We start from the raw sequence: 20,564 nt of genomic DNA, 5'->3' as shown, positions 1-20,564 counted from the left end.
GTATAGTAGGAGTGATCCCCAAAATTACCATTCAAGGTCGATTTGTTGTAGACTCTGGGAACAAATTCTGAGCTCAAACATAATGAGTTACTTGAAACAGAATGACCTTCTCTATGGCAGCCAGCAGAAATTTCGAAAACATTGATCATGTGAAATCCAACTCTCACTTTTCTTACATGACATACTGAAAGTTGTTTATCAAGGCAGTTGAGCAAATGCAGTATTTCTTGATTTCCAGGAAGCATTTGACTCAGTACCACACCTACGCCCATTGTCAAAAGTACAATCATATGGGATATCAAGTGAAATTTATGATTGGATTTAGGACTTTTGGTAGGGAGGACACAGCATGTTATCATCAATGGAGAGTCATCGTCAGATGTAGAAGTAACTGCGGGTGTGGCCCAGGGAAGTGTTTTGGGGCCTTTGCTGCTAATGCTGTAAATTAATGACCTTATAGATAATATTAATATGATTAATGGAAAATCTCATATAAAGATGTGAAACAAATACTAACAAAGAGATAGAGGGGCTGGCCAGTACTTACCTCAGCTCAGTATAGCCGATAGGTACACAAAACAGAACAGAAAATTTACATTCCTAGCTTTCAGAACTTTGTTCCTTCATCAGGGAGGAGAGAGGGGAAAAAAGGGGAAGAAGGTAAAGTGGATTCAGTTACTCACAATCTAGGTTATGAAGCAACAGGTGAAAGGTAAACAGGGAGGGTAGCAAAGATGGAGGCATTGGTGTCAGAGGGAAGCCAAAGATATTCTAATGTAAGTACTGTGCCAGCTTCAAACCAAAGAGGATGCATACAGAAGTAAAGACGTATATAGTATAAAGATAAACACAACTATGTAGGAAGAAAAGATGCGTGAATGGCTAAAGAGGAGAGGGAAAAAGGAGAAGACAGAAGAGTAAATGGGAGTGAGGTTGGTTAACGTAGGTTCAGTCCAGGGGGATGGCGGGATGAAAGGATGTGTTGGAGTGGAAGTTCCCATCTCTGCATTTCCGAGGGACTGGTGTTGGGTGGGAGAAGCCAAATGGCACGTATGGTGTAGCAGGTTCCTAAGTCCCTAGAATTATGCTGGAGGGCATGCTCTGCTACTGGGTATTGGACATCTCCTAGGCGGACGGTTCGTGTGTGCCCGTTCATGTTGTAAGAGGCGACTAAAAGGAGTCTCTCACCTTTTGGCCTTTATGTTCTGGTCCCCTGTAGGGTTTGACCTCCATTTCCCGAAGAGCAAGCCAACTGGGGAAGGGTGCCTTTCATGGTGCAACATGTCCATCATGCATTGAGATCTTTAGCCCACACTCTCATTGTGGCATTGCAGTCCTGCTCATCCTCCATCTCTTGAGCGAGGACACCTCCCTGGGTGCATTTTCCTCTACCCACTATGCAGTGTCATTTTCTGCGCCGACGAGGACCATGGAATTCTTTGCACCTCTTATCCAGCACATAGCCAGTCCATTGTGGTGGGGCCACCTTGTACCCTATTGATTGTAGCCCCCTGACAATACAGGGATCGCTCTGCTGATGCCTGCACCATGAACTCCCCATGTATGCCATGGAGTAGATGCCCATCTCCCTGGGGCAATGGGACTCCCGGCAATGGCCATCTTGCCAGGTGGCCCTTGCTGAGGGTGGGTGGCACCCATGGGGAGGGCCCCTGATTGGAGTGGGTGGCATCTGGGCGAATGACACGCAATGAAGCATAGTACATCATCTCTTGCTGGTGGTCCGCTGCCAGCAGTCTCTAAGCAGGCAAAGTCTAACTTCAATGTTGAGAAATATGACCCCAAATTGTTCCCCTCCCTGGCCACAAGATGGGAGGAACGCCATGTTAAGGACGGCAGTGAAGCTTATTTGCCCCGGTACCTCATATGTACGAGAGTTGATGGGGAATCTTTCATGTCCATGAAGCCTCAGTTTTTTGTGGAGCATTTGGAGGACAAGTTTGGGGAGGAGGAGGGCTTCTCCAAAATGTGCTCTGGGTCAGTCTTGATAAAAACAGCATCCTCTGCCCAGTCATGGGCATTACTCACGTGTGATAAGTAGGGGGATGTTTCTGTTACCATCACAACCCATAAGAGCTTAAATATGTCCCAGGGTATTATATTCCACAGGGACCTTCTTTTGCAGTCTGACAGTGGGCTGCGTGCCAGTTTAGAGCAGTGAGGTGTTCATTTTATCCGGCACATCCATCAGGATCCAAGGAATTATCAGGTTGCCACGAGTGCCTTCATCTTGGCCTTCTAGGGTGACACATTGCCTGAGAAGGTCAAGGTGATGGTCTACCACTGCGTTAAGCCATATATCCCTCCCCCGATGCGGTGCTTTAAGTGCTGGAAGTTCGTTCATACATCTTCCCACTGTACTTCCAGTGCCACATGTCAAGATTGTGGATGTCCATCACATCCCAATGCTCCATGTGCCCCGCCTCTTATCTGTGTCAACTGCGGAGAGCATCATTCAACTTGCTCGCCAGACTACAGGATTTTACAGTAAGAGAGTAAAATTGTGGAATATAAGACAGTGGACAGACACCTACACTGAGGCAAAGAGGAAATTTGAGCACCTACATCCTGTGGCTATGACCTCCTCTTACACCGCTGCTACGAGAACAGTTGTCGCCCCATCAGTTCCTCGCATTCCTGTCGCCTCTCGGAACCAGAAGACTACACCTGCCCCCTTGATGGTGAGGGGCACTTCCCTCCCTGTTATTGCTGCACCACCTACTTCGAGAGCAGCCTCCCCCCCCCCCCCCCCCGCCCCCCACCCACCCAAACCATAGGGGATATCAGTCCCCACTTCTGAGCTGGAGAAGCGCAAGTCTTCTTCAGCTCCTCTTGCTAGGAAGGAGTCCGTTGGGTCACTCCCAGGTTTCTGCTGGTGGGAACGATGACACCCGCCAGTGGCTGAAGAGCCCAAAAGCAGCTGGTCATAGGGCTTCACACTCATCCTCAGTCCCGGAGACTGAATCAGTGAAGACCTCCCAGCCAGGGAAACCCAACGAGCAGCGAGAGAAATCCATAAAGAAGGTCCCCAAGACCAAGGGAATTTGGATGGCACCCACACCACCACTGCCTACAAGCTCTGCATCAGCGGGTGAGGTGGAGATTCTGGCGTCCACTGAGGACCTAGATCTCACCGGACTCTCTGACACAATGGATATAGACTGCTCAGGCAAAAAGTTGGTGGCAGCAGGTGACCCTGAGGCGTAAACTGCCTCATTGAATGTCCCGTGCCTTCCCAGTCTCACGATGATGTCATCCTCCAGTGGAATTGCGACAGTTTTTTTCCACCGCCTGGCTGAGCTAAAGCAACAGTTAAGCTTCACACCCGCTTTCTGCAATGCCCTCCAGGAAACCTGGTTCCTGGCAATACGGACCCCTGCCCTCGGCAGCTATAAGGGATACTACAAGAACTGTAGCGACTATAATCGAGCATCAGGTGGAATTTGTGTTTATGTCCTAAACTCAGTCTGTAGTGAAACTATGCGCCTTCAAACCCGTCTTGAAGCTGTGACTGTCAGAATAAGGACAACGCACGAAATCACTGTCTGCAAAACCCATGGGGTGGCTCCGTGCTTACTGGCCCAGGAAGAGATGTCAAAACTTTCCTGTCTCAGTTCGACCTCTACCTCTTAAAAACTGGGACCGCCACACATTTAATTGTGGCTCATGGTAGCTACTCGGCCATTGATTTATCAATTTGCAAACCCAGGACTTCTCCCATCTATCCATTGGAGAGCACATGACGACCTGTGTGGTAATGACCACTCCCGCACCTTACCGTCACTGCCCTTGTGTCAGGCCCATGAACGCCTGCCTAGATGGGCTCTAAACAAGGTGGACTGGGAAACTTTCACCTCTACTGTCAGCATTGAATCTCCCCCACACAGTAACATCGATGTGATGGTTGAACAGGTGACTACAAAAATTGTTTCTGTAGCAGAAAACGTCGATCCCTCGCTTAGGGTGCCCCGGCGAAAGGCAGTCCCTTGGTGGTCGCCAGAAGTTGCTGAAGCAATTAAGGAGCGTCAGCGATCTCCACAGTGGCATAAGCAGCACCCTTCCCTGGAGCACCTCATAGACTTTAAATGGTTCTCGTATTCACCAGCTTATCAAACAACGGAAGCAGGAGTGTTGGGAGAGATATGTCTCGTCCATTGGGTGCCATACATCACCTTCCCAAGTCTGGGCAAAGATCAAACGTGTTTTCGGGTACCAGACCCCAACAGGTGTTCCCGGTGTTAATGTAAATGGCGTGTTATCTACCAATGCAAATGCGATTGCCGAGCACTTTGCTGAGCACTATGCTTGAGCCTCTGCGTCAGAGAATTACCACCCCCTCCCCCCTCCAGCCTTTCGCACTCTCAAACGGCGGCTGGATGGGAAGTCCTCTCGCTTACTACACGCTACAGTGAATCCTATAATGCCCCATTTACAGAATGGGAGCTTCTCAGTACCCTTGCTCACTGCCATGATGCAACTCCTGGGCCAGGTCAGATCCACAGTCAGATGATTAAACATCTCTAATCGTACTACAAGCGACATCTCATCATCTTGAATTTGATCTGGTGCCTTGGCGTCTTTCCACCGTAATGGCTGGAGAGCACCATCACTCCAGTGCTCACACCCAGTAAAAACCCACTGGATGTGGATAGCTATCGGCCCATCAGCCTCACCATGTTCTTTGTAAGCTGCTGGAATGTGTGGTGTGTCGACGGGTGGTTTGGGTCCTGGAGTCATGTGGCCCACTGGCTCCATGTCAGGGCGGCTTTCACCAGGGTTGCTCTACCAGTGATAATCTTGTGTCCCTCAAGTCTGCCATCCGAACAGCCTTTTCCAGACACAACACCTGGTTGCCATCTTTTTTTGATTTACGAAAAGCATATGACACCAACTGACGACATCATATCCTCACCACATTATATGAGTGGTGTCACTGAGGCCCGATTCCGATTTTTATCCAAACTTTCCTGTCACTTCGTACTTTCCGTGTCCAAGTTGGTGCCTCCCATAGTTCCCCCTATATGCAGGAGAATGGGTTCCCGCAGGGCTCTGTATTGAGTGTCTCTCTATTCTTAGTGGCCATTAATGGTCTAGTAGCAGCTGTAGGACCGTCCATCTCACCGTCTCTGTATGCAGATGATCTGCATTTTGTACTGCTCCACCAGTACTTGTGTTGCTGAGCGGCGCCTACTGGGAGCCATCCACAAGGCGCAGTCATGGGCTCTAGGTCACGGTTTCCAGTTTTCGGCCACAAAGTCGTGTGTTATGCACTTCTGTTTGCATCGTTCCATTCATCCAGAACCAAAACTTTACCTTAGTGATAATCCACTCGCTGTAGTGGAAACATATCAATACTTAGGACTGGTTTTCGACATCCACTTGGCTTCCTCACCTTCATCAGCTTAAGTGGAAGTGCTGGCAGCACCTCAATGCCTTCCGCTGCCTGAGCAACACCAACTGGGGTGCAGATCGCTCTACGCTGCTGCAGCCCTTGTTCAATCCCGCCATGACTATGGGAGTCTGGTTTATGGTTCGGCGGCACCCTCAGCATTGCATTTACTCAACCCAGTGCACCACTGCAGCATTCACCCAGTGACAGGAGCTTTTAGGACGAGTCCGGTGACCAGCGTTCTTGTTGAGGCTGGAGTCCCTTCATTGCAGGTTATGCGAGCACAACTGCTGGCCAGTTATGCTGCACACATTCGTAGTTCTCCTGCGCATCCAAATCACTGTCATCTTTTCCCACTCACGGTGGCTCATCTCCCGCATTGACAGCCCAGGTCAGGGCTTCCAATTGCAGTTTGTGTCCAATCCCTTCTTTCCAAACGAGTCCTTGCCTTTACCACCTATACTTGAGGTCCATTCACATACACTCCATGGTTTACACCTAGGCTGCGGCTTCGCCTGGACCTTTCACATGTCCCTAAGGACTCAATTAACCCCATGGCTCTCTGCTGCCACTTCCTCTCGATGCTTGACATGTACCGAGGCCACGAAGTGGTTTACATCAACGGCTCAATGGCTGATGATCATGTCAGCTTCGGGGATGTCCATGGAGGACATACTGAATAGCATTCGTTGCCAGATGGCTGTAGTGTTTTCATGGCCGACCTGGTGGTTATATCTTGTGCTCTTGAGCACATACGTTCATGGCCTGGGGAGTCGTTTCTTCTGTGTACTGACTCCTTGAGCAGCCTACAAACTATCGACCAGTGCTACCCTCATAATCCTATGGTAGTGTCCGTTCAGGAGTCCATCTATGCCCTGGAACAGTCACATCGTTCAGTTGTGTGTGTGTGTGTAGGCCCCAGGACACGTCGGAATCCAAGGCAATGAACTTTCTGACAAGCTGGCCAAATAGGCTACGCTGAAACCATTTCTGGAGATCGGCTTCTCTGCAAGTCACCTGCCTTCAGTACTACGCTGCAAGGTTTTGCAGCTTTGGGAGATGAAATGGCATAACTTCAGCACACACAACAAACTGTGTGCCATTAAGGAGACTACGAATGTGTGGCAGTCCTCCATGTGGGCCTCTTGCAGAAACTCTGTGGTTCTCTGCCGGCTCCGCATAGGCCACGCTTGGGTGACACACGGCTACCTCCTTTACCGTGATGACCCGTCTAAGTGTCAGTGCGGTGCCCATATGTTGGTGAGCTGTCCTTCTTTAGCTGCCCTGCGATAGACTCTTCAGTTAACGGCTCATTGCCATTAATTTTAGCAAACAATGCCTCATCGGTTAATATAGTTTTATGTTTTATATGTGATGGTGGGTTTTATCATTCTATATAAGTTTTCGCACATGTCCTTTGTCCCTTTGTGTTCTGCACTCAAATGATTTTAAGGGTGGATGTTCTAATGTGTCGCAGAGTCTCTGTGATTTTCTTTTCCTGTTTTGTCCATAGTAGTGTTGGTTGTCCTCCTGTCATTCTTCTGGTTCTTCCTTTCTCCTGTTATTGTGCTGTATGTCTCCTTTCCTTTCTTCTTTCCATTGTGTAATTATATTACCGGGAACATGGGACCGATGACCTTGCAGTTTGGTCCCCTCCCCCCCCCCCCTTCCCCCTCTTTAGCCAACCAATCCTATGTATCGTGGTCATGAGAACAAGATTAGAATAATTACAGCATGCATATAGGTATTTAAACACTCATTCTGCCCACACTCCATATGTGAATGGAATGGGAAGAAACTGCAATAACTGCTGCAATGGGACATATCCTGTGCCGTGCACTTCACGGTGGTTTGCAAAATATAGATGTCAGTGTTGACGGAGATTAGGGGTTCTTCCTGTTGCTTTGATTTGTAGAGCGTGGTAAGACTTTGGTTCTGTATGTTCTGTAAGTAGTGTAAGGTTAGGAAAACTTAGTCAGTTTTAACTTTTTTACTTTTTGCATTTATATTTTTCACAGTAAGTAAGTGTTGAGCACATTGTTATTTTGGATGCTGCGTGATTAATGTTTAAACACCTTTCCTTACCTTGGCAGCATCCTGTCATCAAGTGCAAATATAGATTTGGAAATTCAGTATAGAATTAATCTCATGTTGAGCACCTGTTCCCAGACTGAGATGTCAAGTATTTGATAATTATGATGTCAATGCTGGAAGAAAAATCCTCGTATACAATTCATTTGTAATTTCCACCATGCATTTATGGCTTTGAATCCTGGACATGTTACAGATGGCATCTAAAAACTGGAGCACTATCACCAGTGATTCTGCATAAAATAAGTCTAGATAAAGCACAAATGTCAGCATCCTTGAACAGGCACATATAACCAATATAGAAGCAATGGTTTTAAGATGGCAGTTACTATGGGCAGGGCGTGTAGTTCCCGTGCCAAATAATCATGCTTCCAAACGAGTGTATTACTTTGGGTTAAGGGTAGATGAGATATAAGTAGGTCGTCATAGGAAACCATCTAAGGACATAATTAAACCTAAAATGAAGATGTAATTATTTAATTGGATAGATAAAAAATCTACTCGCCAAGCAGTGGGAGAACACAAACAGGAAAGACTGTTGTGATTGGCAAACGTTTGGAGCCAGTGGCTCATTTTTCAGGCAGAAGGGTTAAAGAGGGAGGAAGAAGGGTCAAGGAAAAGGACTGGAGAGGTCTAGGAAAAGGGGTAGGATTTTGGGAAAGTCACTCAGAACTACGGGTCAGGGGAGACTTACTGTACTGGATGAGAAGGAAAGACTGATTGTTGGGGACTGCATCAGACGAGATTTGAAAACCTGAGATCTTAAAGATGGAAGACAGGGTAATATGCAAGAAAGAGATTACTAGTAAAACATCGCACACAAGTAAATAAGAGTGAGAAGCTCAGTGCATTGTACATAACAGAGGCGGAGAAAAATAGCCGGGACAATGGAAGAGGTACAAAATTAAAACGGAGTGAAGCAAAGAGTAGTTACAGTGAAGAAAAGCTGTGACAGAAGAAATTAATGTAAATTAAGGCCAGGTGGGTGGCGAGAACCAAGGACATGTTGAAGAGCTAGTTCCCACCTGCGGAGTTCTGGGAAACTGGTGTGTTGGGAAAGAATCCAGATGGCACCCGTGGTGACACAGATGCCGAGGTCACAAATGTCATGTTGTAGAGCATGCTCTGTGACGGGATATTACGAGTTGCTAGTGTATACCCTCTGCCTATGCCCATTCATCCTAATTGATAATATGGTGGTAGTCATGCTGACGCAGAAGGCTAAACAGTGTTTACATGATAATTGGTATATGATATATGTTGTTCGCAAGTGGCTCTCCCTTTGCTAGCATACGTTTTGTCAGTTACAGGCTATTGTGGGTGGTGGTAGGAGGATGCATAGGGCAAGTCCTGCAGCGGGGACAGTCACAGGAATAGGAGCCATAGGGTAGGGAGCTGGGTACAGAAGGAGCATACGGTCTGACAAGAATATTGCAGAGATTGGGAGGGTGATGGAAAGCTATTCTGGGTGTGGTAGGCAAAATTTCAAACAGAATGGATCTCATTTCAGGGCATGATTTTAGGAAATCATGACCCTGTCGAAATAGCTGATTAACACATTCCAGACCATGATAATACTGAGGTGTGCTCCAAAGCTGTTTTGTGGAGAGATCAGCAGTACCAGGGTTTGTTGTGATGGCCTGGGAAATCTGCTTTTTAACTAAGCTGGTGGGGTAATTACGTGCAGTGAAGGCTGAGGTCAGAATGGTGGTGTATTGCTGTAAAGAGTTTGCACCAGAAAAAATACGTTTGTCTCGTATGGTGGTGTATTGCTATAAAGAGTTTGCATCCGAACAAATACGTTTGTCTCGTATGCCAAGGCTGTATGGGAGGGAACATTTGACATGGAAAGGATGGCAACTGTCAAAATATAAGTTCTATTGTTTGTGGTAGGTTTAATGTGGATGGAAGTGTGCAGCTGGCTTTCGGCGAGTACAAGATCAACATCTACATCTACAGGGATACTCTGCAAATCACATTTAAGTGCCTGGCAGATGGTTCATTGAACCACCTTCACAATTCTCTATTATTCCAATCTTGTATAGCGCGCGGAAAGAATGAACACCTATATCATTCTGTACGAGCTCTGATGACCCTTACTTTATCATGCTGATCGTTCCTCCCTATGTAGGTCGGTGTCAACAAAATATTTTCGCATACGGGGAAGAAATTTGGTGATTGGAATTTCGTGAGGAGATTCCATCGCAGCGCTAAACGCCTTTCTTTTAATGATGTCCAGCCCAAATCCTGTATCATTTCCGTGACACTCTCTCCCATATTTCGCGATAATACAAAATGTGCTGCCTTTCTTTGAACTTTTCCGATGTACTCCGTCAGTCCTATCTGGTAAGGATCCCACACCGTGCAGCAGTATTCTAAAAGAGGAAGGACAAGCGTAGTGTGGGCAGTCTCCTTAGTAGGTCTGTTACATTTTCTAAGTGTCCTGCCAATAAAAGGTCTTTGGTTAGCCTTCTCCACAACATTATCTAAGTGTTCCTTTCAATTTAAGTTGTTAGTAATTGTAATACCTAGGTACTTAGTTGAATTTACGGCTTTTAGATTAGACTGATTTATCATATAACTGAAGTTTAATGAGTTCCTTTTAGCACTCATGTGGATGACCTCAAATTTTTTGTTATTTAGGGTCAATTGCCACTTTTCGCACCATTCAGATACCTTTTCTAAATTGTTTTGCAGTTTGTTTTCATGTTCTGATGACTTTATTAGTCGATAAACGACAGCGTTATCTGCAAATAACCGAATACGGCTGCTCAGATTGTCTACCAAATTGTTTATATAGATAAGGAGCAGCAAAGGGCCTATAACACTGCCGTGGGGAATGCCAGAAATCACTTCTGTTTTACTCGATAACTTTTTGTCAGTTACTACGAACTGTGACCCCTCTAACAGGAAATCACAAACCCAGTCACATAACTGAGATGATATTCCATAAGTACGCAATTTCACTATGAGCCGCTTGTGTGGTACAGTGTCAAAAGCCTTCCGTAAATCCAGAAATACAGAATTGATCTGAAATCCCTTGTCAATAGCATTCAACACTTCATGTAAATAAAGAGCTAGTTGTGTTTCACAGTAATGATGTTTTCTAAACCCATGTTGCCTGTGTGTAAGTAGACCATTTTCTTTGAGGTAATTCATAATGTTTGAACACAATGTATGTTCCAAAATCCTGCTGCATATCGATGTTAACAATATGGGCCTGCAATTTAGTGGATTACTCCTGTTACCTTTCTTGAATATTGGTGTGACCTTGTAACCTCCCCCTCAGTTATCGACCTTAATGACAGTGAAAAATTAAACCGCGTGTACCTAATGGAAATTTGGGAAAAAGCAATCGTCACCGAAGTTAATCTGTCGGTAAAGAGGGAGGAAAGGGTTACACCTATATGAAAGGAAAAATGCTAATGAAACAGGAGGAAATTAATTTTGAAAAGGGGTAAAGTTAGTAAAGAAAGTAAATGTGCGGCCGTTACGTTAACAATTAACTAGCGGTAATTAGATATTTGAGATTTGGGGGAAATTACGGTCACCAGTCCTAAGGACAATTACTATAGTAACTGAAAAAGAAAGGTTATTACACATATAATTAGCACTAGAAGCGTGGCAACTGAATGTTGACACGTGTAGTGTGAAAACTGAAAGTTTGTCAGAAGTAATAAATTTCGCTACACCCTGACTTAATTTAGCAAAAGAATTAATAAAACCGGAAAATCGAAAGTTAATTTAGTGACTGACGTTAATAGTGAGCTTTCTTTCTGAAGCACATCGAAATTCAGTAAACTACGGTTAGTCTTGGACTACCTCAACAATCATTTCAAAAGCTACTTGAATCTACGCAATTCAGAAATAAGGGATTTAACTTTGAACTTGAATTAAATGATTCTGAACAATTAACAGTAGTAAAATTTAATACGTACCAAGCAGAGCTGCAGTCACAGGTAAACTAAAATATGGTAACAAAACTCGCACTCTTAATTTGTGCCTGTGTAATCTAAGTATTGTAGCCAGCTATGAATACTTTAACTGAACTTTGAAATTAAAGCAGTGAAATGCTATATTATTATTTTAATGCTGGCGTTTGAATTTCAACGACACTCGGGTTCATTTCGGAAAAGGAAGGGACCCTGCTTGGCAATGCAATTGGGACAATGAGCAACAAAGGTTCATGCTAAGTTGCTGTAATTATAGTTACGAAAATGGTACAGTTTGAAAAGCTGAGGTCTGCCATACAGTTCTAAAACTTTACGTGCTTCCAGTCTTCCTTGTTGGTTGATTGAAGGTTTGAAGCCGTCGATCGAGGAGGTGGCGACAGTCACTCATTGTCGGCCGTCGCTGTTGCAGAAGCTGGATGTTGGCGCGCCTTCTTCTCGACACGGTCACCAGACGAAACGGGCTCTTGATGTGCGCCAGCTAATGCTTCCCGTCCGCGACACCATGTCAGAAACTATCATCGCAAGTCGAGCGCAATTACATGCTGCTAAACCCCGAAAGCGCAGCAGCTCTCGGGAGCTTCACACAACACACCTGCTCCACTCGCTACTCCAGCCAGACTCTCTCTCTCTCAGCCCGTGCTCCACGCGGCAGATTTAACACTACCAAAGATCCTAAACACTTTGATTCTTCACACGACCTATCGATGTAATCGTTCGATAGCAGTTTTCCCTAGGCAAGACCCAGCGTAAAAATACAAATAATATTTACGAAACAAACCAATTATACATCGACATAAATGCACATATATATATATATATATATATATATATATATATATATATATATATATATATATATATATATATATATATACAAATAGTAAAACAATTACAATATACGAAGACACAGAAATGTTATATATTCAGGTAACCAAAATAAGGAAAACAAATTTATAGTACAATAGATGGAAATAGGAGGATATGCATTTCCGGCATTACACGTGCCCCACATTGTCTGAGGATGATCGTGTAACCTAAACAGACTCAGAAAATGTCCCAAAAAAGAAACAGCGGAAATGCATATGCTCAAAACATCAACAAAATTTAGCATTCGCCTAATTAACCATAAACCAATTTTTAAACGATAATAATTGAGTGGAGACACTCCTAATCTTATTCCACTCTGTCATCTTGATCAAAATAAAACAGGTTGACAACATATTAAAATTCATAGAAAGCTTAGAAAAATGGTTTAGCTATTCTAAAATCATCAAAATTCCTAACAGTATCAAGAAATGGAATACAATTTACAAAATTAATCAGAGTACATGGCCATAAAAAACAGGTATATCAAAATACGCAAATTAATAATTAATTACATAGAATACACATTTTTATGTAACCTTTTCATAATTAATATTCTCGTCATGTCCAATTAACGCTAAACAAGAAAATAATATACAGCAGATAAAAAAAAACATAAATATTGACAGCAGAATTCTTTCACATCAGCTGTCCGGGAAGAAAAACAACTCCACCTTCTGTAATCGCAAGTACAAAGAATGCCGACAGCGGCACAAGAGCCGACAGCGGCACAAGAGCCGACAGCGGTTCCGCCCCGCCAGTATTGTTGCGTCCGCCTGTGCGGCACGCTCCATCTAACTCGCCCTTGTAACGGCGTTTCCAGAACGTCCGTTTCACTGAATTCTTTCGGAAAAACTCACTCCCGAGTAATCTCAAGGAGTCCATAAACACTATCACAGTGGATAACTCAACACTGTCCATCACACGCATGTACTAGCCTGAAACTTAAAACAGCGTCCAAGTACATCGGCAATGACTAATAAAAACACACATTCATGAAATCTGACAGCTAGTTACAAAAGCATATTTACATTCCTTAATCTACTGTGACTCAGCTGAAAACTTAAACTAGCAGCTTGGATTTTTAAATTGATTAGATCATGATTAAATTTATTAAAATTAAATTGATTAATCAAAATTAATTACTTATTAATTACAACTTCTTTAATGACCTTGGCCAGTCAAAAGCATGGCAATCTAGCAAATCGTTAAATCTTACACTCTATTTTACATACTGTACAAATTACCCATTGTGTGGTATTAATCGATCCTAGGTTGGTACAATTTCAAGTCTACAATGTTCCGTATACCTAATCGTTTTCCAGAGCTTGGATACTCTAAGCAATAAGCATTTGTGTGAGGTATACCAATGACTTTATATGGTCCATTATAAACGAACTTAAATTTAGAGATTTCATGGTCTATCTCGCTCGATTTCTCATGAGCTTTTACAAGTACTAAGTCTCTGATTGCAAACTTAGCAAAACGCGCTTTAGCGTCATGACGACATATGCGAGCATCGGCTTTTAGCTTCATTATTTCTGGCAAACGATCTTTTTTCACACCAATACTAGGTTTGTCTGGAAACACACTCTTATTCCTCATTATTACTTCATACAGGCCTCGTCTTTGTTCGTGTGTTACGTTTGACACACCGTCTACAATAGCTTCCAATTCACTTTCTACACTATTGTCAATGCCGAGATTCCTCACGTTACAGTACTTCAAAGTCATACCCACGTCAATACCATCCGGCCAGTTAACAATGTGTATAGGCTGGTATTGCCTATGCACACCGTCTCCTGCCTCGTCAAAACTAACTACTATTATTTATCTTGTGACGTACATGTCAAAGTTTTGCTTTCGCAATTAATCACTGCACGGTACTTTAATAGCCAATCTAACCCGATAATTACTTCCGTAGTCAAGTCTGGCACGACGACAAACTCTTGTTCAAATCGTGCCCCACATATCTCGAAGTTGACAAAAATCTGTTTTGTGACCGGTTTACTGGCCTTCCCAGTAGCACCGATAATTTTCACTCCTCTTACTGGCATAACTACGATGCCAGGTCTGTCTTTCAGTAACTCAAATATTTTCCCAAATACTGCACTCAATTCTGCACCGGTGTCAATCATCACGTTTAGTTGTAGGTCGTGCATATTAACAGACACTACTATCTGTCTACAATTGTCCTCGACTGTTTCTTTATTTTCCCACAGTAAATCCTCGTCTATATCCAGGTCATTCCAGAAAAAACCATCCGGCTTTGATCCTAAATCCGGCTTATCTGGCGGCTTTTTCAGCCTCTCTTCACATACAGTTTTAATTTCAACACGTTTGTCCTGAGGCTTAGTCTGTAGCTTCGCCTCCAATAACGAAACCTTTTCCTGTAACTCGTCAACTAGTGAGTGTTGCTTTGCTATCAATTCATTAATTGTCACCTTCGTTGATTCCTCTTTGGTCAGATTGATCTCATCTGCCAATCTACCTGGAGGAATGTGCCCGGTAGTATCTGCAATTACTTCCTCTGGATCTGCGCAACCCACACTACTACCGTCTGACCGTATAACGTCAGCTCTTACCTCATACACGCTGTAATCTGCGTGCTTTTCTACCAATCGTGTCCGGCTATCACTAAAATTCTCGTACTCTTTCTCCTTAATACTCTCGCAATGTTAAACTGGAGGTTTGCGTCGGATGGGTCGGCTACTTCTACCACTGAAACTTTCGGTAAGGTCTGCCGGTTAGGGCCAGAACCTTCCGTTACTACTTCAACATCCAACTCTTGCGGGACGAAACACGACGAATCTTGCTCGTGCTCCCCATTAACATCAACTATTTCTAGTAAAGTCTGCCGGTTAGGGCCAGAACTTTCTATCATTTCACAAACACTATCTTCCTGCGGGACGAGACGCGGAAAATCCTGCACGCGCTCCCCATGAACACTTCTCCCATACAGGCCCCTATAATCTCTTAGTTCGTCGTATAAGCGACCGAACTGCCTTAACCAGACCTCTCCCTCTCTGCATCCCCTCGCTCGATGACGGACGTTTTATCCGACATCTGATCTTCTCTCAACACTTGCGAATCATTCTTAAACTCAATCTCCAGTTCCGCTGTGGGTATTACAGCTGCCACTTTATAATCGATTTCTGGAACACTACTTAAATTGTTCTCACTGACAGTGAATGTACTTCCTACTGTCGTGTATACAGCTGATCTACTACTTGTGGGCGCACTCCTTTCTCCTAACACTGGCACACTCTCCCGCCGTTGATTATTCCACACGGAATTTTCATAACGATGACACCTGGGTTTTCTCCTGTTATTGGGCCGCCGAAATTTCTCCACGCCCGGTCGGCCCCTCACCGGCGCGGCTAATGGTTTCCCTGTCTCGTCCCAGCAGATACGGTCCCCGGATGCTGCTGAGGCGGCTGATCACACCCTCTGGCGTTATTACTATTCTGTGAAGCCCGTATCACGTTAGTACGACACTGGTTTCCGTCATTCCTGTTATTATTTGCATTGTACCGATTGTTATTACGGTCCGAACCATTATTGTTATTGCTGCCATGGTTGCGGTATGCATTATTCCCATGGTTATCGTTGTTGTGGTTGCTGTGGTACCCGTTGTTGTTACCACGGCCTCTACCACTGTCGCGATTATTGCGCCAATTGTCCTCGTCCTCCACTCTTTCCAGGAAATCATTTATTGTCCTGTAATTGCTTCCTACGTAGCGTTTTGTATCATTTGGAAGCTTTTTGTAGAGTTCCCAGACTATTTCGGATTCCGTGCGGCGATCACGCAAATATTCCAACTTGCGGATCCAGCCCTCACAAAACTCCTTCATCGAACCGCGATAATTCGCATCGAAAGGCCTCGATACGACAAATTCGCGCCAGACGCTTTGATGTTTTTGCTCTGACCAGTATTCAGCCAGAAACAAATTTTTAAATTCGTCAAAAGTCAGGCTCGTAATGTTGACGTTTAAGCCCCAACGCTTGGCATCACCAGCCAACACATCAATAATCGCATTAATTTTTCTCTCATTAGTCCATGATCTGGGTAAAACTCTTTCACAATTCTTAATGAAATCCGTCGCGTGTATACCGCCTTTTTTCAAGGGGTCGAACCGCTCCTCTTTCGTCAACAATTCCGAACTATGTGCATAGATTGGCACATAGCTCTGTTTTTCGTCAAGTTTCTTTTCTAATTCCGACACACTCGTAATTACTTGGCAAGTGGTTGTCGCAAGCGTTTCTACTTCCCTTTTTTTCTCTTCGCAGGTATTAGCCTGCTTCGTCACTTTGATATCTACTTCGGATACTAAAGCCTTTAAAGTTTCCACCTTCTTTTGATCCTCTTTTTTCACTAATTGAATTTGTTCCGTCACCTTATTCTCGATGATCGGAGCAACTGATTCTCCTACACTTTTCTTGATTCTGCTAATTTCGGAATAAAAACGAGTATTTATGCTCGCAATTTCCGCCTGAACGCCTATCATTTCCTGTTTAAGATTACCGATTTCGGTATTAATCACAACAATATCTTCTTTGATTTTATCAACTTTCGTGTTAACAACTCCAACATTGTTGTTAACAACATTAATAGCTTTGTTCTGACTGTCTAGCTTTCGTTCAATTTTTTCAGACTGAGCTTCTTGCTTGGCCGATTGACTCTTGATTTCGTTAATCAAAACATTCAATAAATCAGTTAAATTCCCGGAAACTGCCGGTTTTACTTCCGTAGCGGCTTCCTCTTTAATTGTCGCCCCCGTATTCGTCATCAAGGGATTCACATTTGATTTTCACTTCCGATTCCGAAACATTTTCTAAAGTGTGGAATTCCATTTCTGCTCTTTGTTGCGTTTCGGCGGTCGCGTCTTTCATGCTAGCCGCCTGCCCCTGAACAATGGGTACCGCGGTGCGCGTTTCCCACTGTTCGACCGATTGTTCCTTATCCAAGCCTACCAAATTTTGGTAATTGTTGCCTTCACTCATTTTAATAATTTTCAATATAAATGCCAAATCTCAAATCTAATTAGGATTCCTCACACTAATATTCTGGCTGACGTATCGAACACTTCGTAACCAGTACTTTGTTACGAGATTTGCACAATGCAAAATTCGTGTCCAAAACAACCTCAAATCCGAAGATTGTCCTGTCACGGTCGCCACGTGTAACCTCCCCCTCACTTATCGACCTTAATGACAGTGAAAAATTAAACCGCGTGTACCTAATGGAAATTTGGGAAAAAGCAATCGTCACCGAAGTTAATCTGTCGGTAAAGAGGGAGGAAAGGGTTACACCTATATGAAAGGAAAAATGCTAATGAAACAGGTGGAAATTAATTTTGAAAAAGGGGTTAAGTTAATAAAGAAAGTAAATGTGCGGCCGTTACGTTAACAATTAACTAGCAGTAATTAGATATTTGAGATTTGGGGGAAATTACGGTCGCCAGTCCTAAGGACAATTACTATAGTAACTGAAAAAGAAAGGTTATTACACATATAATTAGCACTAGAAGCGTGGCAACTGAATGTTGCCACGCTGTCCGGGAAGAAAAACAACTCCACCTTCTGTAATCGCAATTACAAAGAATGCCGACAGCGGCACAAGAGCCGACAGCGGTTCCGCCCCGCCAGTATTGTTGCGTCCGCCTGTGCGGCACGCTCCATCTAACTCGCCCTTGTAACGGCGTTTCCAGAACGTCCGTTTCACTGAATTCTTTCGGAAAAACTCACTCCCGAGTAATCTCAAGGAGTCCATAAACACTATCACAGTGGATAACTCAACACTGTCCATCACACGCATGTACTAGCCTGAAACTTAAAACAGCGTCTAAGTACATCGGCAATGACTAATAAAAACACACATTCATGAAATCTGACAGCTAATTACAAAAGCATATTTACATTCCTTAATCAGCTGCGGAGATGTGTACAGGCAAATAAACATGCAACTGTTGAGCAGCTGACTGCTCAGATGAACCAAGGAACTACCATCAATGTATCATCAACAACCGTTCCGCTAACATTGCTGTGTATGGGCCCTGGCAGCAGGCACCTGGTTCATGTGTCCATGCTGACTGCTGTTTGTCAGCAGTGAAGGCTGGAATTTGCACTCCAGTACTGAGTGGTGACGGATGGCCTTTTCAGATGAAGCATGTTTTATGCTCTATCTGACAGATGAAATGTCTGAAAGTAAACACCCTGTGACAATCGTCGAAAGGATGCAGACTGGAAGAGGGAGCATTGTGATCTGGGAAATGTTTGTGTGGCATTTCCTGGTTGATCCTGTGATCCTGGAGGGTACAGTGGGTCAACACAAGTATGCATCTGCCCGTGGGGACCATGTCCAGCCCTGTGTGCAGTTTGTTCTTCCTTGGCACGACATCTACCAGCAGGACAATCCAACTTGTTACACAGCTGGATGTTTACATCTGTGGTTTGAAGAGCACCAGGGTGAGTTTACCATACTTCTCTGGGCACCAGACTCCCCAGATTAAAACCCAGTCAAGAATCTGTGGGACCACCTCGATGAGGCTGTGTGTGCCATGAACCTAAACCATAGCTGTCCACAACACTGGATTCGGCATGGCTCCACTTCCCTGTCGGTACCTTCCGGAACCTCATTGACACTCTTTGTGAGTGCTTTACAGTTGTCACTGCAAAAGCTGGTGATTTAGGCCTTCGACAGGTGGATCACATTGATGTGACTGGACAGTGTATCTTGGAAAATAATCTATCTCAGAAACAACACAGGTTTCTATCAGCTGTATGTATTTTCTGTTTCTGTCTTTCAGCAATGTGCAATTTAAATCTTGGAACATAATCTCCTTCAGCTGGTGACAATAAGTATCTATTAGCATAGAAAATGACACCCTACAGTCAACTAGTGTCTGGACAGGTTGGTCTTGTTGTAATTTCCTGACATGTGGCACCTATTTTCCATGGAGTATTGTCATGTGTATTTAGTTTTCTTTTTATTTCCTTGGCTGGGAGAGTGGCAGGAATCCCTTTATGGTAGCAGTTTTGACTGCTGTACATTGAAGGACAACTTTGACCAGTGGACAGTGATGGGCTTTTTCCCACAGGTCGGTTGTAACCATCATCCATTGAATGGCATGACATTGCTGAGTCCTGCACTTAAGTTAAAAATATTAGTTACTTGGTGGTGGCCACCCAAACAGTTCTGTACTGATTCTGAGATTCTCCTCTTGCGACAACTGCCCAGCACCTTCCTGAGATTAACACATTCCTGTCTACCCTTAGCTTGCATCTTATGTCTCATACTGTCTCACTCCTTCTGGATTCTTTAATGGGTTAGCATGTTTTTGTCCACTGTCTTTGAAGCACTGAAGTTACTCTAGATAGATAGCTTGAAGCTGTAGACTTGCAGCATCACCAGGATCTTTTCACCAATTTGAAAACTTTGACTGTTGTTCGGTCTTTTGATCTAAACTCAACATTTATAATGCAAATAGCTGCTCACATTCCATGACAAGTGTTAGCGCTTTATTTGTGAAAGAAAATTAAAATTACTTTTGATAGGCCACATTCAAGCAGTTTATATTATCATTACAGCTTATTTGCCCATATGGCTTCATTCACAGAGTGAACTGTGTTTTCATTGGTAATATTTTTTGTATCTCTTCTCACAGGAAATGGAGAAGACATTTGAAGCACTTTCACAGGTCGCAGTGGGTCGACGATCTCCGGCGGATCCGTTCTTCTTACCGGGAGATGCAGTATGCAAAACATATAACAGGCTTGGTGTGTTTGATATTGATGATGAAGACCTGTGCCATGAAGTGTAAGTAATTTACCTTCCTTATGTACATTATATTTTTACAATAAAACAGCAGTGAGGCAAAAATAAATTCAAATGTGGGCATGTTCAATGTGAATACATAGAGATGTAGCTGTCTCAAGGCGAAATATAAGTTAGGACGTAAAAAATAACTATCACACACACACCCTCAACTTTCTTTGACTCCTGTTTCATTCTTCCATTGCTTGAAGAATTCTAGAATTTGTTTAATAGTGCAACATCACTTGAAAACGCATGTTAAACATAACTGCCATAAGACTTTCTGAAGCAAGATAAGCTAATTATTTGACGAGAATAATGCTTTGAGAAGCATTACAGTACATAGGTAAAATTATGTAAACAGCATAGATGTAAGGGTTCCAGTACATGGGTACAAACAATAATACAGCAAGTCATCTCATGCCAAACAAAA

At 43.7% G+C, this 20,564-nt stretch overlaps 1 protein-coding gene across 2 annotated transcripts in view; it reads left to right on the top strand.

Annotated features, from left to right (window-relative positions):
* LOC126094624 (zinc finger protein 511-like) overlaps positions 1–20,564 on the top strand; it is a 65,083-nt gene that overhangs the window by 10,161 nt on the left and 34,358 nt on the right. Inside the window, exon 2 of one of the 2 annotated variants that reach the window (XM_049909105.1) lies at positions 19,983–20,134. In XM_049909105.1, coding sequence (XP_049765062.1) covers positions 19,986–20,134 — 149 coding nt within the window. In that variant the 5' untranslated portion in view covers positions 19,983–19,985. Of the gene's footprint in view, positions 1–19,982; positions 20,135–20,564 lie in introns of those variants that run through there. The other variant, XM_049909106.1, reaches the window with a different exon arrangement.

Source organism: Schistocerca cancellata, chromosome 8 (assembly GCF_023864275.1).
Source record: "Schistocerca cancellata isolate TAMUIC-IGC-003103 chromosome 8, iqSchCanc2.1, whole genome shotgun sequence".
NCBI lineage: Eukaryota > Metazoa > Arthropoda > Insecta > Orthoptera > Acrididae > Schistocerca > Schistocerca cancellata.
This window is presented reverse-complemented; position numbering and strand designations above follow the sequence as displayed.